This window comes from Pyrgilauda ruficollis, unplaced genomic scaffold (genome assembly GCF_017590135.1).
Source record: "Pyrgilauda ruficollis isolate IOZ18807 unplaced genomic scaffold, ASM1759013v1 scaffold3, whole genome shotgun sequence".
Classification (NCBI taxonomy): Eukaryota; Metazoa; Chordata; class Aves; order Passeriformes; family Passeridae; genus Pyrgilauda; species Pyrgilauda ruficollis.
The window spans coordinates 13646992-13670282 of NW_024524377.1; the positions used below are offsets into that span (position 1 = coordinate 13646992).

The following is a 23291-nucleotide window of genomic DNA, read 5'->3' on the forward strand; positions in this document are numbered from 1 at the left end:
CCCCCCATTTACAAGCCCTTCCCCAGCATGGAAACCTGACAGCCCACAGAAGAACAGTAAACAGCACAGAAAATAGAACATGCTGAAGGCCAAGGAAAGACATGCTGGCCGGGGAAGCCACAAATGGTTACTGCATTCAGGATCTGTTCAAGAAAAGAGAGTGGGATGTACCCTGGACTCCCACCAGCCCTCAAAAGGGGAGAGGGGAGCTGCTATTAATAGCTGATCCAGGGCACTGCTCACATGCAAGGCTGGATTGGACGACGCCACAGCCATGTTTAGGATGGCTGAGCATCAAGGAGCAGTCCTCGAGGCAGCGCTGGGTGGGAGTGGGCATTTGCCCTGCAAATGGGAATTCACAGACAGCGTGGAAAATTCCTCATCCTATCAGTCCAGCACGAGACCAGAAGAACTGGGGACCTGAAGTGAGGTCAGATGCTGCTTTGTTTGCCCCTGTCAAGTAGCAACAGGTTGTGGGGATGCTAAGGGGTGCTAAGTGCATGCAACCCTGCATGCACTTGTCCCAGTCCATCTTCCCCTGCAGACAGTGCTCAACAGCCCAGCACCCAGGGACAATGTCAGGGTGATGCCTTAGATCTGCACTTCAGGCTGCTCTAGGGTTTGGCCGTGGTGAAGATGAAGACACATGCCACCCAACTTCTTTTTAAACAAGAACTGAGGCTTCTTCCCTTGTACTGGGAACACAATCAACCCATGTGCAGTGCTGGGCATTACGGCAGTGCTGGCAGCCTCTGTAGCAGGTCAAAATGTGTGCAGAGAGCTGCGTTCACATGGATGTGTCTTCTGCCCCTCCACCAGCCAGAAGCCACCGTGTCAGAGGTCGGATGTTCTGCATGCCCTGCAGCAGCTGCAGTTCAGAGCCTTGTGCTTCGGTGTCCCTGCCCCGACAGCTGGGATGGCATCACTGCACCACAACCAGGGGTTCCAGTCCCCACAGCCAGCTGGATGTACAGCCCAACAGGCAGGCAAACAGGCTGGATACTGGCAACCCAGCCATACAGACTGTGGGCCTGAATTCAAAGCAGTCCCTTGCCAGTGGCATCCATCTGGAAAGGGAGCAAAGGGCAGTGACAGCCCTGGGGTTTGCAGCATGAGGCTGCAAGAAGCAGGATGGATGAGGCTGCAGGCAGCATCCTGGCCCTCAAGGCTGGCACGACCAGCCCCAAGCCATCCCCCAGCCCTCTGCAGCGCTGATAGCGGCAGCCCCAGCAAGGGAGAGAAGAGAGCCTTGTTCTGGGGCCAAGACTAAGGCGATTCAGTGCTCTGCTCCCCTGAGGTTTCTCGGGTGAAACCTGGCTCTGTAATGGCTGTGTCTGTAAAATGTATGGAAATGCCCATAAAACCTGTATCAAATGCCATATGGATATATATGGATATATGGAGAGAACTATGAAATTAGGAGCATGCGGGGAATCGGGGCAGGACGGCTCCCTCCGAGCCGTAAAAACACAGAAGTAAAAGGCAGGGGAGGCAGCAGCACTGGGAGCTGCACAGACAGGCTGGCACGGTAAGGAGCCAGGGGAAGGACACCCTGGCTCACACTGTGCAGCTTTGCTGAGACCTGAGCCCATGGGAAGCCTCCAGAATGGAGGGACATCTCTGTGGAGCTGCATGGGACAGGCCACTGTGCAGGTCTCAGGAAGCCTTGCCAGAGCTTCCCAGAAGCCCTCACTATGGGCAGAGGCAAGACACCTGGCTGTGGGGAGACCCTGGCAGTACCCCTGAACTTGGAGGCAGCTTGAAGATGAGCTATCAAAGTGATAAGTGAAAGGCTGGAGAGGGGAAATGGACAAAGGTCTTTTCTTTGGATGACAACAGCCCACAGTGATATTGATGTCTGAGAGAATAACTGAACTGCTGATCCCAGCTGGAATGAAAGAGCACTGGTTGAGCATGGTCAATGGAGCAGTACCATCACTTCAAGAGCTGAGGTTTAAGTAAAATTTCTGACCTCTCTATCAACAGATTTTGCAGCAAAATCATAAACAAATAGGCAAACAGAGGCCCTTTCTGAGGAGTAAGCAATAAATGAGAGGAGGTGTGCTGTGGTCACTGATGCTGTTTGTTCCCCACACTGTGCTGGGCAGCACTCAGCTGGCTCCAGTCCTTCTTGCCTTGCCCCAACAGAGGATGGGGAGCTGGAACCCCAGCTCTCTGCTGCTCCCACCAAAACCTTTCACTTCTTGTAGCCTTCCTAAAGGAAAAAAACAGGCCAAGAACCCCTGAATTTGGAGCCTAACCCCATTCATCTGCCCTGATTCATTTGATCTGAGAAAAGTAAGCATGGAGGGACCTTTGCAGCAGGGAGACCAGGGCAAGACCAGCTGCAGGCACACCCCTGCTCCTAACCCACATGGGGCTAATGCTGTAGTGATGGGGGAAAGCTCCTTGGCTGCATGACAGCCTGCTCAGCTCTTGCTGCACCACTGACAGCACAGGGTGACAGCACAGTGTGGGTACCAGCCCTGCTGCCTGGAAGCATCCCTGTCACAGAGGCTGCAGCCAGGGCGATGCAATGCCAGGGCTGCAGAGGTGCAGTGCCGGGGATGCAGGATGCAGTGCCTGGGACACAGAGACGCAGTGCTGGGGATGCAGGATGCAGTGCTTGGGACGGAGATGCAGGATGCAGTGCCTGGGACACAGAGATGCAGTGCCTGGGACGGAGATGCAGTGCTGGGGATGCAGGATGCAGTGCTGGGGATGCAGAGGTGCAGAGCCGGATCCGCAGCCCCGCCGCCGCCCATCAGGCAGGCGGTGACCGGAACCAGGGCGCCATCTGCCGCGTCCCTGTCACCCACCGCGGCCACATCTCCGCGGCTCTGACACCCAGGGCATCCAGTTTGCAGCAGTGTGCCAGTGATGAGGATGTAAATGCCACAGAGCTGTTCCTCCTTTGGGCTCCAAGCCCCTAGTGCTGGGGCTGGGGGGGCAGTTTGGGCTGTCCCACAAAATAAATAAAGTGGGGTAGGCGGGGAGCCATGCAGGGAACTTCAGCTGCAAAGCAGCCAGAGGGGGGTGCGAGATGGAGGGGATGGGAGGCACTTGAAATTCTCCTGGCACTCTACTCTGCACCACCAGATGCAGACCCTGCCCAAGGACTTTCAGAGGCACTGGGCGGCTCTTGTGGGACAAGTTTAGATGCTACCCCACCAAGGCTGGGGTGCCAAGGCAGGAACACGGCTGCAGCCGCTGGAGAAATGCCAGACTGAGGGGGAGAGCAGGGACACTGGAGGTCCCTGTTCCAGGGCACTATCTGTGGGTCTGCTTACCTTCAAGCTCAACTAGGCAGCCACAAAATAGGGTAGCATCCAGGGAGAGCTGGTCCCCAAACTTCCACAGCTCATCTTGCACCACCATGGCCCTTGCTCAGCTCTGGCTCTGCACGTTGCCACTTTTTGGGGCACTACACTGCCATGCAAGTGAAAAACACGCAGGGACCACACTGCTGAAGGACGCTACGTGACTATGGATGAGGTGGAGTGGGCTCATGAATATTAATGTCCATTGTGGCTTTCAAGAATATCAACAGAGCACAAAGACCTAATATTACTACTAGCCATGAAAAATATCCCCATGTCAACCAGGCAGCACGGCAGCAGAGTGAGGACGGGATGCCCTTCCTCTGCCCATGTCCTCAGTCTCTGTGCTCAGCCCTTCAGCTGGCCAGAGGAGAGGGAGGGGAGCCCTGCTTTCTTTGCAACCCCGAGGTCTCAAAACACAGGGAGCAAGAGCCAGGCAGGCAGGGAGCTGACTGCTCTGTGACTGTGGCTTCTGCACTACGACAGGCACTTGTAGTCAGTGTCACAGGAGCCAGCCAAGGGATGCTGCCTGGGGAGCTGGGCTGTGTGTGGGGCTGGCACACCCTCTGGCTGAGGAAAATTCTTCTGTGTGTCTGCTTTGGAAAGCATCACTGATGAAGGCTACAGAGCCAGAGGATGGATTGCCCAGGGGCCTGGATGTGCCTGAGCATCCTTCCAGCCATGCCATCCGTAGGCTTCAGGGGAGGGGAGGGCAGGCACGGCCTCAGGGAAGCACAGCGGACAGCAGGCAGGATGTGATCACACTCGGGACACTTGCTTAACCCCTGTCCTTGGGCATGATGAGACCTGAAGAGTTGCCCTGTGGATTCCCAAGGATCCCAGGTTAGAGAGCTACCAGGCTGGAACTTCAGGAGCAGCCACACTGATGGCCAAGGGAATGTAGGGATACTTCCCCATGCCTGTCCTTCCTCCCTCTTCCCCAATATCCATCAGTATCTCCCTCCAGCAGCCACAGCTCCCAGGACCACAGTATCAGCCAAGCACTGCTGCCAGCAGGGACACCACTGGGACGGGTTTTAGGGATGTAAGCCTTTTATCCTGGCAGAGCTGTGGGATGCAGGATTTTGCAGGCCACCTGCATCCCCTTGGTGAGGCTGGCAGGTCCCTGGGCACAGCAGTCCCTGGGCATGGCTCCCGTGCTCGGCCAGTGCAGCGCAAGGTCACACCCAGACCTGTGAACCCAGGCAGGCACAGGGGGGACCTTCTAGTCACACAATTACTATATTATGTAGCACTAATAAAAAAAATAAAAAAAAAGAGGAGGGGGAGAAAGGGCTTGAAGTTTTCTTAATGCCACATAGTAAAGTATTTATAGAAAGCCAGGCGTGAATGGGCTGCTTACAGGCCACACTCCTCCTCGGCGTCAGGATCTCCAGGAATTATTCTGTGCAGTCACATTGTTGTATTCACCCAGAGATTGAGTTTAATTACAGACACGCGGGTGAACAGGCTGTCAGTGTTCCAGCCTCACTGGGGAAAGGGCAACTGAGCTCCCTTTAATGAATGTATTATAAAAAGACCCAAGGCTGAAATGGAGAGGGAGGGAGGGGGACTCACAGAGGCAGTGCTGGGGGCAACAGGGACGGAGGAGAAGGGGCCATGGGGAGATGTGGGGTACCAGGGGAGCCACTGGGGCTCTCTGCACTGGGGAACGGGGCTGGAATGCTGGGGAGAGGTTGGGAACAGTTGGACATTGGGGTGTATGGGACACACGGAGCTGGAGGCACATGGCCCAGATGTGGCCAGAGTAGCTCAGAGGATGCAGGGCCCCAAGCATCCATAGCACACAGGATGGCAGATCCCCTCAGAGACCCAGAGGAACTTCCCAAAGAAAATGGGGGGAGTGGGGAAGACTCCCAACTTATTACAGAGCAGCGTATAAACAGAACAAATAAATATAGAGCTACTTTATTACAAGGCTGGCCAACTCTGGTGGCTGACTGATTACAGGGCAGGCTGCTCCAGAGCTACGCAAACCCAGACCTCAATAAAGGCCAGATTGGAGCTGCCTTTCACTCATTGACAACTCTGGCATGCTCCTGCCATGCTGGCTGCCCCCACATCCCAGCACGAGGCAAAGGGGTAAATAAAAGCTTAAACAAGTAGTGAGTAAGCGATGAGCAGGGGCAGGCGGCATCAGCAGCCTTTCACACAGGCACTAAAAATACTGCTTATTTTCCTAAGGAGGCAGCAACTTCCAAAACAGTAGATTTGAACAAAAAAAAATAAAAGCGAAGAATAAAATGCCATAAGAATTATAGGATCCATGGCGGAGGTGGGGGAAAGACCCAAGAACAAGGAAAGAAAAACACAGTGATGAGTAAGATACACACATGACGTATGTAAATACACCGAGACGGAAACGCATAAGCCTCCTGCACACAGAGGCACACGCAAGCACATGCAGAGGCACACGTGCAGGGATGGCTCCCGTGGGGACAGAGCCTGCCCATGCCCTCTCCTCTCCTCTCCTCTCCTCTCCTCTCCTCTCCCCAGGGCCGAAGGCATTAACCTCTGCACACACACACAGACACCTTTCCAGGGCCTAGGCTGAAAGGGCACTTTGTCTCTTGCTCCACAGCGCTCTCCAGGCTCCCAAGCCACCACCAGTGAGGTGGTGGCTGCTGTCCCTGGGGACTCCTGCGACCACCTCGGTGCTGAATCCCTGGCGCCTGGCACAAGCCACGGGCCCCGCAGTGGGTGGAGGGTCAGGGCACAGACCCAGCCAGGCCAGGAGCTGCCTGGCCAGCAGCCGAGGCAGCCCCGTGCCCGGGCAGCTGGCCAGAGCACCAGACCCCAGTGTGCCCGCAGGAGATGAGGGAGGGATGGAGACCGGCACGTCTGTGGGGCTGCAGGTCAGGAGGCTTTAAAGGAGTTGATTTAGTATTGTCCTACCTGCCCTGAAACGGGTACTTGAGCGAGGGATGGAGGTTGCTTCAGGTCATCGTTATGCTGAACAGAGCCGTTGTAGCACAGGGCAGGAGAAAGGGGCTGCTTTGGGATGAGCCAGCTCCCCTGGGCACTGCTGGGTGAGACTGCTGTGGTTCTGCACGTGCCCCATACCCAGCTCTGCCAAGGAGATGCTCTCCCACACATGTCCCCACAGTGACAGATGAACACCACTGTGACCACCAGTCCCACCAAAGTCCCTAGGGCAGCTTGGCATCACTGCATCCTCCTCAAGGCAAGAGCCTGGGAGAAGGGAAAGCAGGCAGTCCTGGTGCTGGGCAGCCTTCCTTGGCAGTTTGCAAGGGTTCTTTCCCTGAAGGCACCACTGTATGCCCCAAGGGACCCCTGCCACCCCCAGCCCTGCACACTGCCCATCCTGCTCCACAGCAAAGCCTGGCCACGGTGCTCTCAGGGAATTTGCATGAGGCAAAGCGAAATACAGCAGAGTCCCAAATCTCCTTCCACGCTGCACACAGGATGGCAGCACCTGGGCCATGCCATGGCACTTGCTGTCTCTGCATTTCCTCTGCCCTCACCATCCATCACCACCTGCAGGGGCAGATCTCCCAGGCATGTGGCACTTGGTGAGCCTGGGGCCAGCCAGGGCCATCATGGCAGCCCCCACCACTGTCCCCCCCAGCCCGGGAAGCGGAAAACGGATCTCTGCAAAGGGCAGCTCATGCGGAAGCTGTTCGCATCCCGTAGTGCAGGCTCGGCGGGTGAGGAGCAGGGCAGCTCCCAGGTCGCCAGGTTATCGGATGATAACAAGCTAGCACAGCCCAAGCACGCGACTTCCAGCAATGCAAGGCTGTTTCCTTTGTTTTGGGAAAACAAGAGGGGAACGAGACCTTTTCTGGCACGTTCTTGCCCGGCCTGAAGCTGTCCCCCGCTTGCACTGGCCCGGAGAGGAGCCGTACCCTCTGCCCGCTCCTGGCGGGCGGTGGCCGGGGCCACCCCTCGCCCTTGTCGCCTTTCCCACCTCTGCGAGCAGCAGGGCTGGAGCCGGTGACTCGCCAAGCAGGGCCAGACGGCTTCTCCTTCCATCCCCAGCAAGGAGGATCCCGGCTGCCTGGTGGGGATCCCGGCTGCCTGGCTGTAACATGGGCTTACAGCCCTACCAGAGATCCCCTGGTCCTGCCTGCACAAGTCGATCTCCAAAGCAGCCTGAGAGGGTGAGGCTAAGCATCAGGGGGGTCAAGACACCCAAGCTTTAGGGACCCTACCTCACTGGGCTTAGCTCCACACCTCCCCCCTCCCCAAACGCAGGGCTGAGCCCTGCAATGGGGCAGGAGAGCAGCGCAGGGTTTGGGCAGTCATGCCCACCTTCCCCTATATCCCATGGTACCCCCTTCTCTCCGGAGAGCTGTGGGTTTGACGGGGGTGTGGGAGACCCCTCCACCCCTTCCCCAGCAGAGGAGGAGGAGGAAACATAATAAGAAAAATAAAATTTATAAGCGAGGCAGTAATTATAGTGTGGCTACAAAAGGCTGCCTCCTCAGGGCCATCATTATGTGGCTAAATTTAACGCCCTGTGCGGCTGCTCCGGGGCGGGGGTGGGGGGAAGCCGCGTCCTGGAGCTCTGAGCATCCACACAGACGCCGGCTCCTGCTACCTTCCCTCCGTGCCGGCCAGGGCAGCACAGCTGAACGGCAGCCAAGAAAGCCATAAAGCGGGTCAGAATTTTTTTAATAGTCTATTTACCAAGATGCTGTTTTTACTGCCGAGGTTTCTCTCGTTTTATCTCTGGCTTTCCCCCGCCTCCCCACTCTCTCTTCCCCTGACTCCTGAACAGACTGGGCTGTATTTTCTGTTTTAGGTTCCTCTCTCTCACTTGGTCTAAATACTATTTTCAGAACTCTAATTTTATATGGTATGTCCCTTCTTTTTCCTCTTTCTCTTTTTTTTTTCCTTTTTTTTTTTTTTTTTTTTTTTTTTGGTAAATATTTGCCATGACTAAGCCAGGACACATCCCGTTTAAAAGGTTCCCATCCCACAAAACATCAGCCCTTTAATGACATGAATCTCATTAACTCTCCCCATGAAAAGAGGTATAGAAAAGGAGCATCACTCAGCCCCTCTGAGTTCCTGTATCTGCACGGACATATATTTAGCTGTGTGTACTGTACAGTCACAGGAGGGGACAGTCTGGGCACACGCACACCACCTCATTCAGCCAGAGGGACCCAGAGTGGGAGCCCCTGGGACCAGTGGGTTTTGGGATATCCGTCTGTCTAAGATTGGGTTGGGAAGGGCTCTAGGCCCAGTGGAGCCAGAGCTGGACTGCAAGAGCGGGCAGCTGGGCACAGAAGCACCTCAGAGTTCCTTCAAGCCGGAATTTGGGATCCTCTGAAGGACCTTCTCCAGTGCTGGGGAGGAAGTTGTGTAAAGCCCACCCTTGCAAAGAGCAGCCCTGCCAGAGGGCCCAGCCACTGCCCTCTCCAGGCTCTGAGTCCCTCTGGCTGGGTTTGGCACTGGATAGCAGATGTTGGCTACTTGGAGATTGATTATGAAGAACCAGCACGAAGTCCCAGGAAAGGTACTGGGTCCAAATGCCCAGAAAGGTTTCCTTACTGAGGTGAGAGTCTGTCTGACCAAGTGGCCTCTGCATCAAGCACAGTATCCCCGGGAAGCAAGCAGAGTTCCCAAGAGCTCAGGGTATTTCAGTCTTCCTCTCAGCTGAGAAGGAGGCTCTGTCTCTTTCTCTCTCCATCCATGACAGCATCTTCTGCTGGGGAACCAGTCCATCCACAGTCCCATGCTGGGCGTGGTCATTTCTATGTCAGTATGGTCTTCACTTCTCCAGTATAGCTATCCCTTCCTTGGTGTAGTCTTTCCTTTCTCAGCATGGCCATCCCTTCTTTGGCATTGTCATCCCTTGCTCTGCACAGTCATCTGTCCCTCAGGATGGCCAGTCTTTCCCATTGGTTCACCAGGTGTCTGATACTGACACTGATACTCCTGGGAGAAATCCCAAGAGATGCCACAGGCTTGCCCAAATCTCACAGGCTGAGATCTCATTCACAGAGCCTGAAGGACACAGCAGGAGAAGTCTACAGAAAAGAATTTACTCTCTCTTTCCCAGATGGTCTCTGCATTTTCCCCTCTTATTTCCAGTCTAAGCAGGATACAATGCTATTTCTCAGCCTCACTGCATGCTACCATTTTGGCATCAGGTGAGCACGTTAGCGTGACCTCCTTGACCTCCTCGCTGTCCTCTAGAGCTGCTCCCAGCAAACCAGCTGCGAAAAACCTGCAAAGGTGCTAAGTCCACAGCATGGGGCATGGCTGTGCTTATTGCATTCAATTCTCCACATTTTGGGGAGAAAGAAATAACCCTGATAAGGGCTTCAGATAGACAGTGCTGTGAGGAGACCAGTGCTGCTACAGACATTGCACTGACTGAGCAACACAGGCTTCCAACCTGGGAGGATTTCACTCCACTTTAAATTGCTTTAAAGGTTTGCTTTCAGCAGCTGAATAGACCCAGCCTTAAATGGTATCACCAGCTCAGGCAGCAGATGCCCGCAGTGGAGAGGTAGCACACCCACCCCGGCTGTTTCCACACTCCTGCGTGTAGGACCATCTCCCCACGGCAATGTGGCCACATTTCCAAGTGTTTCCACAACCCAGAGAGCGAGGCATGACTAGGAGAGACTCACACCTCCCCAAGTGCATGGCTCCCAGAGCTGGGGCTCTCTGCAGCTGGAGCCCACGTGCGGGCAGGGCTCCATGTGCTCCGGCTGCACTGAGCCAGGTTCCCCGCTGGCCCCCAGCAGCCAACATTAATTCATTAACAGTCCCATTAACACCCAGCTGTGGTTTCCCCCCAAACTCAGGCAGGGACCCGCTCCCCTGTGAAAGCTGCTGACAGATGAAGTTTCCACCTTCAGCCCTTCTGGAGTTCTGTATAAAAATAAGCAGGGCTTTTTTTTCAAAAGGAAAACTATATTTCCCCTATCCGCACGCCCGCGCACACGTGCAGGACTCACAGCAGGAATTTGCTCCAATTTCCCCCACCCACAAACATATCACCTTTGGCCAGAGACCAAACGTGGGCATTTTCAGCCCAAGATATCAGGTTTTTCAGCATCCAGAAGACAAGAAGCCAGCGTGACCCTGAGCTGGGCTAAAAAAAGGATGCCTGTTTCCTGTCCAAAAGGTGCTGGGAGACCCAGTGGTGCTCCCAACAGGGCCTCATCCAGGATCCACAGCAAGGCAGCTGCCAGCACCTCCTGAAGAATTGGCATGGCCATGCATCCTGCTTGGGATCTGGTACCAAATTTCTTTTTTCCCATTTTCATTGTCATTCCCAGACAGCCATGATCACCAGATGCTGCAGCATCCCAAAGAGATGCCCAACTCAGCACCTACTTGGGACCTGTTACCCGGCATTTATCTCCTCCTTTCCCATGTGATCTCTCCTCAAGAGCTGTGAGCACTAGCTGATGTTCAGGAGACAACCCCTGATGCTCTGGAAGCCCACTCTGCCACAGATGGGTTGATATCCTTGCCTAACAACATCCAGCTCCAGACCAGGCTCTGCAGCCTGTATTAGCAGCACAGGAGCTGGTTCTCTGGGGTTCTCACTGAGAAGCTGGAGGCCAGGAAGCAGAGATCTCAGTCAAATGTAAGCACCACGGGATCAGAGCACTGCTTGGGGCATGAAGGGCATGCTACTTTGGGCATGTCACCAAGAGGGTGGCTTCAGGTCCCTGGAGAGGACAGAGCAAGTGCCAGCTATCTTCTATCATGCCTGGTCACTAGCAGAGCACCCTGCATCCCTTTGATCCAGAGGTGTTTGCCTCACTGAGAACCCTCTAACTACTCCTTCCTTTAAATATTAAAGCTCACAAATGCCCTATAGGGCTCCATGTCTATACGTTGTCTATGTATTTGTGTACACACATGCACACAACACACAGAGATTTATTCGTGTTTTCAGAGCGGTTCAGGATACATTCCAGGACGAAATTCCAGCCGGTGCTGGAGCCAAGAACATCAGTGGCCCCGGCATTTGCTGCCCCCTCTGCCTGCGCACACACTAAATACGGAAAGGGAGAGGTATAAATAGAGAGAGAAATACATGAATGGCCCTGTTTCCTCACACAGATACATAGAGTGCAAAGGTCCGAGCAGAGTGGGAGCAGGAGCAGGCAGACTCAGGAATCCAATGGCTGTATCCCCTGGGGTGCAGAGCAACCCATTCCCAGGTGCTGTGTCTGCCCAGATGTCTCAGCTGTTCAGTACCACCTCTGCATGGGCTGGCACAACTGGAAGAGGCTACAGAGGCTTTGGCCCATGGGATAAGGAGGGATCAGCTTTCAGAAACACCAATAAAAGCTGCCAGTGGATGCCACTGGAGAAGGGATGCAGCTGTGGGTATGGAGGAAGCTAGTCAAGGGCTCAGGACACACAAGGACATGGTGACAAAACCTGACATTTGAAGCATGAAGGGGTGCTGGGAGCTGCAGAGGGCAGTGCCAGGGGTGCAGGCAGCACTGTTCCTCTGTCCTTGGAGACAGTGGGGATGGCAACACCCCAGTCCAGACCCCATCAGCTGAGGACACAGGTGCTGCCACATCCCTTGCTAACACAGAGCAGTGCCTTTAGTGCCTCATCAAAGTCTACCCTGTTTTCCTCCCCAAAAGGTCCTTTGCTCCAGGAGCTGCTGCCACATCCTGAGCCGGGACAGGTGGCTGCAAGGCACAGTGGTGAGGGGCAGACCATGCTCCACACCTTCTCCCCTGCCAACCATCCCTACACGCCCCCTTTGCCCTCCTCTAACCCAAGCACAGCCACAGAGCCCAGCGTGGTGGGGCTGGGACCCCAGACACCTCAGTGCTCCCTGCTGCCCCTCGCACGCTCCCCAGGGCTGGGCACTGCCTGCAGCTGCAGGGCCGATAATGGCCAAGATGTGGGAGCAGAGCCGGGGCTGGTGGCAGGGGGATTGCTGCTCTGCTTTCAGGAGGGGGAAGGGGCTCTCCCCCTTCAATGCTCCCATTTGAGCTGAGGCCTGGCACCGGCTCAAACCACCGCCTGCTGACACGAGATCAATCATCCCCCGAGCTGAGCTGTTCCTCAGCAGCACTGCACAGCCAGTGCCCATGCACATGCTGGGGCCTCTCCCGCAGGAGCAGGGTCTGGCCCCTTCTGCCAGAAGATCTGTGACACCCCTCTTCCTGCCTGCAGTGCGTGGCACAGCATGGCACAACCTGGCACATCACAGCAGAGCGCGGCACAGCTTTGCATGGTACAGCACAGCATGGCATGGCATGGAGAGGATGAGGAACACCCCGACTGCAAAGGAGGGCTCTCTATACATGCCAGACCACGTGTGCCAGACAAGGGCTGTGCAGCACCCCAGGGAGGGTGGCTGTGATGGTGCTTGTCCATCCCTCCATTCCCAAACAAACCACTGGGTGATGCTGGGCTGAAGTGGGCTGGGACAAGCAGACAGCTGCCTGCACCTCGTCCAGGTGCCACCCACTCTCTACAGTGGCACAGCCACGGCCACAGGGGGTTGGGCTGTGAAAACCCCAGATCTCCAGAATGGGCATCCCCTCAGGGCTCCTGGGACAGCATCCACATCCCTGGCAGAGGCAAGAGCTGGAGCAATCACAGTCAGCCTAGCCCTGGTCCAGCAGCCAGGGACTCACTGCTTGCCCATGGTCTGGGCACTTTTGGGCAGACTGCTGCTCTGGGGTGCCTGTGCCAAGTCTGGTTTTAGCAGCATGTAGCTCCACTGACTCACTGCTTGTGCAAGCGGCCTGTGGCTGCCAGTGGCAGCCCCGAAAGTGCATCCTGGCTGGGTGCCCCTCACCTGATGGGGCCTCAGCAAATAAATAAATAACACTGCAACACCGACCGCCACAGGCCTCTGTGGCAAACACCACAGGGGGCTGGTGCCCAGGCGGTGGTCAGCACCCACACTGTGGTGGCCACCAGTGCATCTCCCCAGGTGCACCACTGTGGACACTAAGTGCTAGCCCCTGTCCACTGTCCTCTTCAGCCAGCAGATGTGGCACTCTGCCCCTTGTTCCCATCAGTACCAGCATGCACACTCCCAGTGTTGCTCTCACGCTCCTGCTCTGGTACATGTGCTCACACTGAGTACAGGCAGCCCTCGCTCCATGCCTGCTTGCAGCAGTGTGCAGCTCCTTGAGTACATGGGAGTGCAGGGCAGTGTGTGTCCCACTCTGCTCAGCACAGACATGGCCCACTGCACTTCCAGTGTGCAACTCATACGCCAGGGCACTGATGGGATGATGTGACCAAAGCTTGCTCAGGAATGAAGCAAGGACCCAGGTGGGGTCAATCCAGATCAAGACACCATCACTCATGGGGCTCACAGCACAAATGCTCGGCAGCACACAAGAGTTTGCTCTGCTCATCCAAGCTGCCCCACAAGCCAGCCCCATGCTGCCACCTCTACCCTGAGCCAATCTGCTCAGGGCTGTGCAAATTTTGCGCTGCTTAGCCCTGATAGCAGCAGCACTGTGGCCCCAGCTCCTTCCCCAGCCCCACGCCAAGGGGCCCCAGCCCAGCGGAGCACCCCCCTGAGCCAGTGACATGCACCCAGTCCATGTCACACACATGGCACCGGCCCCGCTCTGGCCCAGTCGCAGCTGCAAAGCCACAGCTACCTTGCACTAATTAAAAACATCCCTCGTTTGGAGGAGCCAAAGGGCTGTTTCCTCTGCACTGCACTAAGCTGGCGTGGGTTTGAGGGATGCCGTCCCCACCCTGCAAAATATGCAGGCCACCACCGCCTTTGTCCTTGGCCAGACCGTGGCCACTCCGCTACCCAGGGCTTATTTTTAGTTACTGTTAAAAAGGAGAGCCCGGGTGCTGGAGGCAGGCAGCGAGCAGCCAGGTACCCGGCTGTACCCCGTGGTGGCAATGGCCTGTGGCTGCAGAGCGCGTCCTGGCCATCCTCCACCTGCCCCGCTGGCCTGTGTCCCCACACGGGAGGGGGACGGGGGACGGGTGCCTGGCCCTGCTCCCAGCCCCGGTGGGAAACAATAAGAGGGATGCTGACCCCCGGGCGCCCTGACGTCAGCCAGCACCGCTGCGGCACCACCGCCAGCCCTGGCCCCGGGGCTCCCACTCGCCCTCGGCTGGGGCCACACTGGAAGCTGCCTGTTTGTTTATCTTCCTCTGCAGCGTTGCTTGTTTTGATGGTACATCCTCCTCCTCCTCGCCGGGCCCCGGGGTCGAGCCGTGAACCCGCCGCGTCCTGTTTGCCGAGGTCCCGCGCTCTGCTTGCGGAGGTGCGGAGCAGCCGCCCCCGCGCAGCCACAGCAGATAAAAATACACAGGGCAGAGCATCCTGGGGCACGGGGGCTATATTTGCACTGATGGTATCCGTGAGCTTGTCCTCGATGTACCTGTCCCTGCCCTCCTCAGAGCAGGGGGCACAGCGCTGCAGGAACCTGCTCATCCTTCTCCTTCTAAGTCGGAGTGCAGGCTGTGCAATAAGCTGGGTCATGAAACGCTAACCGTGGCCAAGCTGGAGCAGGCCCTCAAAACCCATGGGTGGCCACCCCACCCTGCCCTGTGAGGTCATTTCTGTAACCCAGAGGGGAGCCAGGGAACAAAATATCCCCAACCTGCTGAGTCCTAGACTGCTGGGAATGGTGCTGGGGAAGCCCTGAAGCACCGAGCCCTCTCCAGCCGCCTTCTCCTTCCCCTAATGGTGTGAACCCCTGGGCTTGCCAATAAAAGCCACCAGCTTCGCCTCGGCGTGTGCACAGCCACTGCTCTCCTTCCAGCTCTGCTCAAGCCCAGGCAGCTGCTCAGCAGTGAACCCTTGCCAAAAACTGTGTGTGTGAAAGCATCATTTCCTAAACGTATAAATATTACCAGGGCTTTGCTGGAAAACTCCCCATGGTTAGTTAAAATGCCCTGGACAGCCAAGTGCACACAAGCCCAGATAAAGGGCATGTCTAAGCTGAGAGGCTCTGCAGCTCTGCCCTGAGGGACTGACAGGTCCTTTCCTCTCCATGCGGGATAGAGCAAATATCTGGGAAGTGAGCAAAGCTGTGGAGCACCTGCCCACATCCAGCCCTGTACCACATCATCACAATCCCTTTCCAGCCCAGAGGTGCTTACCACAACCAAACATCCACAACCTGTAGCTCCATGTCACAGACAGAGATACTGGAAGGACCAATAGATCTCTCTTCTTGACCTCCTGTCCACCGATGTTCAAGCATGCACATCCCAAGACCAAACCCAGCAACTTGGTTTTCTTCCAGGCAGACTCCTAGCTCGCTTTTGGAGACATTAAGAGATGGAGGATCAACCACTGCCTTGGGAGCATGCCCGGATCACTGGCAGGAGCAAACCCAAGGGCCTCCATTCTAACTTGAAATTCCCTGGCTCTATGTCCCAGTGCGTGGCTTGTGCTCCAGTGCTCTCTGCAAGATTAAAGAGAGCCCTTCACTAACCAGCCTTTTCTCCTTGTAAGGCCTGCACACACTATAATCAAGGCTCCTCTCAGTTTTCTCCCTGATAAGCTAGACAGAGCTCTTTTCTTCCAAGTCCCTCAATGCCAGGCTCTCTCCCCAGTCCTCAGTTCATTCCTGTGACTCTGTGCTGATTGTCCAGCATCTTTTTGAAAACCTAGACATGGGAGCTGCTCACTGCATTCCCAGCTCCCCACATGTCCTGAGGGACCCCAGCTCCTTGTGCTGCTCCTTTTAGCAGCTGACAAACAGAGTATTAAATTGCCTGGAGGCTCTGAAGTAACTGCACAAAGACAATGGGGTCACCCAGACCACCTTGCTGCTGCAAGATGAGAGGAGAGACTGGGGTGAAGAGCCAGTTTTGGTGGTGAAGAGCTGAAAAGCCACTTTTGGTGTGTCTCACTAACACAAGACTTAGGAGGCATTGGGAGGAATGACGGGGTACCACATTCAAACCAAAGGCAGCAGCTGTTTGCATCTCACAGCTCATTGCTGCAGGATGGCATCATCAGCATCACTGGGTTTATGAAGAATGGGATGAATGCAGGGAGGACACAGACCCTCCCAGCAGACCAGATGCACAACTGCATCCTTCCACCAGCCTCTCCCCTGCAGCCAGTGCTCAGACCTGGCTACCAGAGGATGCAGAGGGGCAGCATCTCCCAGGGCCTTCCATTCCCTGTCTGGCTTCAAGATACTGCTCCTGGCTTCTCGGGACACACAGCACTATCCCATCTTTTCAGCCTGTGCCAGATGTGCTCCACACCAGCTGCTTTTGCCAGGCTCTGTGCAGAGCTGCCTCACTCCCCTCCTGCCCACTCTGCACCTTCCCCCAGACCCTACCAGCTCTTGGAGAACTCTGAATTTCAAGCCTGATGTTCATCTTTAGCAGATGTTGTTCAGATGACTCTCCTACAAAGACACTCTATTATCCCCCTATCCTGGCATATCTGCCTGGACCCTTCCAGCAACAGCACTGAAACATTTACCCATGGCTTCTGCCATGTCTGGTCCAGTATAAATCATTTTACCACCCCTGTCTACTAATAAGCTTATCCTATTGCTGGGAGCTTGGGGTTTTCTCCTGCTACACTAAATAAAAGCTTTTCCTTCTGTTCATCGCCATGATTTTTCCCTGATGTCTTTAGCTTCTGTTACCCATTTTCTACACTTCATAATTTCTAATTTATATTGATTGCTATCTACTCCTGCTCTCCCATTTGTTATAAACTGCTCTTTTATTTCTAATTGCTGCCTTCACTTTGCTGCTGAACCAGAACGGGCTCTGGGCCAGCGCTGCCCTCTTTCTTGATTGTGGAATTGTGGCTTTTTGTGGCTTCTGAAATTCTTCTGAAAGAGCTCACCATTTTCATTCACATTTTTCTGTCTAAATGTTTCCTCTGAGCTGATTTCACTCATAATTTTCCCCCTGCTTTGGGAAATTAGCTCTTTCAAGGCATGAAGGATATAAATTACTGCTTAGGAATGTCCTTTCTGTGCCCAGGGTGAATGTAATCTGGCCATGATCATTGGTCCCTAGGCAAACTTCAAGTTGCAGTCCAGCAGTGAATTCATCTCTATCCTTCATAATCCAGGGGAAAGTTGCCTGCATTGGAAGCAATGCCTCGCATATAAAAGAGGGATCATCTCTAATTTTCAGAAACTCTGCAGATCATCTATTGTTGGCTGCAAAAGAACATCAGCTCATCTCATAAAGCAACATCCTCCCACAGCCCATGTGATACCACTGGCACCCTGGCTGACTACCTGGTCCCCAGCAGGTACCACTGCCCCCCATTCCTGTGCCTTCACAGTGAGCACAGGAACACTCAGAAGTGTCCCAAGTCCTTTTGCATCAATGGGCATCAAGCATTTCTGACCCTGACACATCAGTCTGAATCATTTTAGTGCTTCTGTGATGATTTCCAGTAATGCAAAAGGATCAAAGACTCTCTCCTTGCAATCCCAGTTTCTCCAGAGCACATGTCTGATTTCAGAGCTGAGTGTGCCAAGGGGACAGTGACAGGCAGAGCATGGATAACATGCTGAAAAGCTCCTGTCCCCACAATGTGCCACTGCAAAATCACCTCTAAAAGCAACAGGTGAACTAAAAAGAGATGGCTTCTCTCCATTCACCTGATCTCTGCCTGCCATCAGCAGCAATGTTTAGGTCCAGAGCAAGTCTGGGAGGCAGGTGAATATGATGAATATGTCCCAGTGATGGCACACTCCTGTGGAGCAGCCAGCCTGGCTTGCACCTCTGGCAGCTCCCAACAACCAGGTAGTTCCCATCCAGCCATGTCAGGCACATTCCCAGCTCTGCTAGCCCTAGAGATGAGGTGCAAGGACACAAAGAGGGCCACGGGAGAGCTAGAGGGCATGACCCCTCTTTAGGCAAGTCTAGCTATCCCCATCAGTGCTCCCATCCAGCCTGGCACACCTCACACTGCAGCTGCTGCTGAAACCACCCCTTTGCCAAAGGAGAGAGGACTTGCACTGTTCCTTACCTCAGCCACGACGTTCTGCTGAAACGTCTCCTCCTGGAAGGGCTCTGTCCGCAGGCGGCCTGCAAGGCAGACAGGGATCAGCCTGGACAGGTTTGGCCAGACCTCCCACCCCAGCTTCCCCTTCCCCTGACCATAGGGTGAGGATGCTGCAGGGGAAAAGCTCCAGCATGCTCTTTCCAGAATCAGCAGGAAACATCAGCAGGCCTCTTGGGCTAGAGACACATCACCTGGTTAGAAGAAGGTGCAAGGACCACAAGGAAGTTGGAAAAGCATGGCTGAGCCTGCTCAGGCACACAGCAGCCAGGCAGAGCCAATAGTCCATCCACACTTATCCCAGCACTTCCACACTGAGGAGTAGGGAACGGTGGCAGGACATGCTCAACACCATTCCCAGATCTTACAGCTGGAACAAGCTGTGTGAGTCGGTGGGACAGGGCACTGCTTGTCCAGCTGCTGATCTGAAGGGGTGAGCCAGCCTGTGTCCTCCTCTTGCAGGACAGGGACATTATATTCTGCTCTGCACCTTGTCCAAAACACTAGTTTTTCCACATTGTTGCTAAGAAGTGGCTTGGAGAAGCAGCTGGCCGGATTTGCTCAGCCACTAGGGTGCAATGCTTCCTCCCAGCTTTCTGCCCTGCACCAAGTAAGGGACAAGAGAGGCCAGCTTCTCACCAGCATCAGTCCCTGGACCCAAGACAGGCTGTCCAGGCTGCTCCAAGCCCTGCAGAGACCACAAGCCGCAGGGTAGAGGGAAGTGCAGCTGGCCAATGCAGCTGTAGTGCACCTACAGGGCAGATCCAGGCTCCTGTGGTGGGGCACCAGTCATGGCACAGGGTCTGGACCACAACATCCTCCTGGATGTGATACACAAGCCCGGGCTGACCCCCATTAGTCTCTGCATGCTCAGGGCACCATGTTCCTGCAGAAGTGCAGGTATCACCTGTGGCAGCAGGACAAAGCATGGCAGTAGCTAGGGATGGCCCGAAAAAGTGCCCAGCCAACCTCCATAGGTGGGGAACAAACCACCCCCCAAGGTGGCTCCCCCTGACCCATGTCCCACCCAAGGGGGCTACTGTTTGCCCAGAGCCCCTGGGTGCTCTCCAAGCATTCAGTGAGCTACTGCCCTTGGGAAAGGAGCCTGACACCACTGCAGGGCCAGCCCTTGCTGGCATCCCCACTGGCTCCTGGGGACCAGCCAGGTGCTCTCGGAGTAGTGGAGAGCCCCTTGGCAACTCCCCAACTGCTACAGCTATCGGTCAAGGGCTGCTCCTCCCCCAGCTCACCCCAGAGGCTGTTCCCAGCCTTCTGGCTACTGTTGTGCTGCTGGCTTAGCTAAACATGAACCACAAGCTAGGCTGGGTAATAGCCAGAGGGAGCAAAGCATGCCAGCCCAGTGCTGCTAAGGAGGAAACCTGCTCCCCGCCCCAGGCATCCCTCCTCACCTCTGCTGAGAGTGGCCCCACTCTCCCTGTAATCTTCAATCTCAGCATCCTTCTGGAGTAGCAGGGAAATCAGCTCTTGCACCTGGCACTGCAGCACCAGGTTCATCTGAATCAGGGGCCGCACGAGGTGACGGAACACCTACAATGGAGGAGGGAGGCTCTAGGAAAGGTCCAGGTCTAGGAAGGCACACAGCTGTCCACAGAGTGGTCAAAGCAGGGCACCCAGCAAGGTCCTTGAAAGAGTTGCAGCCCAGGTCACACACAGCTCCACAAAATACCCCACATCTCACCCACATCCAGTGGGAAATGGTCAAAAGATGTGAGCTGGGAGAGGGAAGGCCAGATGCTGTGGGACACATCCCTCCATTTCAGGCTGTAGCAGGAGAGAGCCTAGCTGGGAGAGCCCGATGGAAACAGAGCGCAGGCACAGGCAATGCTCCACCCACTACCTGGGGTGCAACAGGAAACAGAGAGCACCCCATGTGCCACCCAGACCCTCCCCATGGCTCTGCATGTTCCTTACACCTTATGGCATGTTCCTATGCAGGAAACAGGCATGGCTGGGTGAAAAATCAGACAGACCCAAGAAGTCAAACTGTGGCTTGATGAACAGGAGAGGCACTCCCAGGGAAGTAAGATCAAAAGCAAAAGAGATCTCAACAGGCAGGACTTGTGCATGCTCCCCATCGCAGCCCACCAGTAAACCCGCTAAGCTTACACCACACAAGCCCCATGCAGAGCCCTGGGCATGTCCTGTGACTCAGAGCCCACCTGGGCCACCCTGGCCCAGCAGGCACACGAAGCACCCTCTCTCCTATCACCTCCTTCGGTCTCTGGAAGGGTATTTGAGATCCCCCAACCTACTGTGCCCCATGTTTCTGTGACCAGGCTGAGTCCATGGGTGAGAGGAGAGCAAACCCAGCATTGCACCTGAAGCATTCTCACTCCTATGGCAAGCCCACAGTGGGCTCTGTGCTTTACCTACCCCCAGATATAAGCCCAGAGGTGATGGTCATCTCCCACTGGAGCACTTGGAGTGCACCACCTGCAGGAGAGGTGGGATGGGCCAAGCCAGGTAGGCTCTATGCCTTCCTCAAGCCCCTGGCTAGGGCAGAGTTGGTCGCCATCGCTGCATCCATACTCAGCACCCCAACTGCTTCCCACCTCCGTGGTGTCTTGCAGAGATCCAGTGTGTGTCCAAGACAAAGCAGAGAAGCAGCCAAGAACAGGGGCTTTGCACCTCCTCAGCTCAGCCTCTGTGCGTCTTGCCCGAGGAGGGACATCAAGCTCCCGGGGTAAGCCAAGCCAGGACCCCAATAGCTGCTCCCCAGCTCAACCGTGACGGTGAGAACAGCTCCCGCAGCAGCCGAGGAGCGCGGCTGTCCCGCCGCGCTGCCCAAGCGCAGCCGTTCGGGGGCAGAGGAGCGGCGGCGGCGGCGGGAGCGGGGCTCGGCGCTGCGGGGCGCTGTGCGCCGCTTCATGGCTTGCTCCCAAGGAGAACAGCATCACTCTGCTCTACAGAGTGCTGGCAGGGCATCACCCCACACTGGACACAGAATTATCTAAAGGCTTGCTTTGGAAGGGATTTTCAATATAACTCACTAGATCAGACTGCTCAAAGCCCCATCCAACCTGGTCTTGAACACTTTCAGGAATGGAACATCCATAACTTCTCTGGGCAACCTGTTCCAGTGCCTCATCACCCTCATAATGAAACTTTTTTTCTAGCAGCAAATCTAAATGTCTCCTCTTATAACTGAAAAACATTTCTCCTTTTCCTATCACTATCTGCCCATGTAAAAAGCTGTTCTCCCTCTTTTCAATAACCCCTCTTCAAGTACTGGAAGGCTGTAATGAGGTGTCTCTGGAGCCTTCTCTTCTCCGTGCCAAACAATCCCATCTCTCACAATCTGTCTTTGTAGGAGACAAGCTCCAGCCCTCTTATCATCTTTGTAGCTCTCCCCTGGACCCCCTCTAACACATCAATGTTTTTCTTGTGCCAAGCACCCCATATTTGGATGCAGAACTCCAGATGGGCTCTCACGAGGACATTTCACTTATGCCCCAGCAGCAGCATGTGCTGGGCCATCCCTGTGTAACTGCATGGCACAAACCAAAGCCTCAATGGGAAGAAGTGGGGACAGTAAGCCTTGGGAGAGGCAGAAGGCAGAGTCAGGCAACCTACAGTCACCAGCGTGGCTCAATACTATTCAAAAGCCTCTAAGCATAAGTAGGTAATCCTTAATTTTGGCCACTCCCCTCCCTGAACTCTCTGCAGCTTTGCTCACCATCTCCAAGGGAGCCGGGCAGCAGTGGAAGTCCCAGTAGAAGGGCAGTCCTGACAGCTCGCTTTTCACATGCAGCCTGAGGCCACTGGGAGAACGCTGGCAGGAGAAGGCAGTGGTGGCACCTGGCTGCCCTGCCAGCAAGGGGCACATCAAGTTGCACAAGTGGTTCAGGAAGGAGGACACGTGGACAGTCAGCCGCTTGTTCAGCTCCTGGGAAAAGGCAAGGTTAGGGGGCACAGCACTGGGGAAAAACCAGCAGAAATCCCAGCACCAAAGGAGTCAAACTACTGCATGTTCCACAGCAAAAAGCTATCCCTGGGCCTTGGCTTCCAGCTAACATGACATTCCTCACTGATTCTCCCAAGCCAGCCATGCTGGGAAGACTCCCCTGTCCTGGCAGTCCAGGATGGGCAGGGTGCAACAGTCTGCACTAGCACATCTGCTCTGCATGCCACCACAAGCACCAGAGCCTGGCTGAGAGCCCACAGCAGGACAATCTGCCAGAGCTGGGGGATGGCTGCAGCCATGTGCCCATCCCTCCTGCCACCAGCCACTCAGCATTATGTGACACAGGGACATGCCACTCCAATGGCACATGAAGGCCTGGGCGCATGGGCTGAGGAGATGAGGCACAGCTCCGTGCATTTTTGGGGGCCAAGCTGACAGGATGCCCCATGAGAGACTATTAGCTATGAATGTGAACAGAATCTCTCTGTCATGAGTAGAAGGCAGCCTTGTTTCAAGCTCCTCTTTTAGTACATTGACCCTGGGGAAACCAGCTGCCCATCCAGCCCACAAGTGAAGAGACTGTGCCAGCCTCTGTATGCAGACCCACCTGGCTGCCCCAGGCATGCTAAATAGTGTGGCCCACTCTCCCAGGAGAACGGTGTTTGGCCAAGTGGGGTGGCAGGGCTTGGGCAGAGCCACACAGGGACTTCCCAGGCTGGGCATTTGCACCCGAGCCCAGTCAGACCCAACAGCCATTGTGTCACCAAACAATTTATGCTGGAATGTCAGCTGCTGGGAGGAGAAAAGGAGGACCCTGGCCTTTTCAGACACTCACCTTGGACCTTTGTCCCACAGCCTCGATGCCTGCACTCTCGTACCAAACACTGCTGAGGTCAGAGATCAGCAGGATATAGCCAGTATCCCTGAAGCACACTTTAGCAAGAAAAGTGGACTCGCCAAAGCGAACAGAAGCCCAGGGCTGGGTCAGGAGGCTGCTTTCCAGCTCCTCGGAGCCCTCCATCTGCAAAAGAGCAACCAGGACTCTGCCTCAACCCCCACCCAAGGAAGA

General features: G+C 55.3%; 1 protein-coding gene across 2 annotated transcripts in view; it reads right to left on the bottom strand.

The window, feature by feature from the left end:
- The window catches only part of NHEJ1 (non-homologous end joining factor 1), a 42408-nt gene that overhangs the window by 18552 nt on the left and 565 nt on the right, over positions 1-23291 (bottom strand). For both annotated transcript variants that reach the window (XR_005955630.1, XM_041473585.1), the window contains exons 2-5: positions 23058-23243; positions 21995-22204; positions 19707-19845; positions 18265-18323 (exon numbers count right to left, since the gene is read on the bottom strand). Coding sequence is in view for 1 of the 2 variants with exons in the window: in XM_041473585.1 (XP_041329519.1) it covers positions 18265-18323; positions 19707-19845; positions 21995-22204; positions 23058-23243 (594 nt within the window). In the remaining variant the exon portion in view is untranslated. The remainder of the gene's footprint in view (positions 1-18264; positions 18324-19706; positions 19846-21994; positions 22205-23057; positions 23244-23291) is intronic.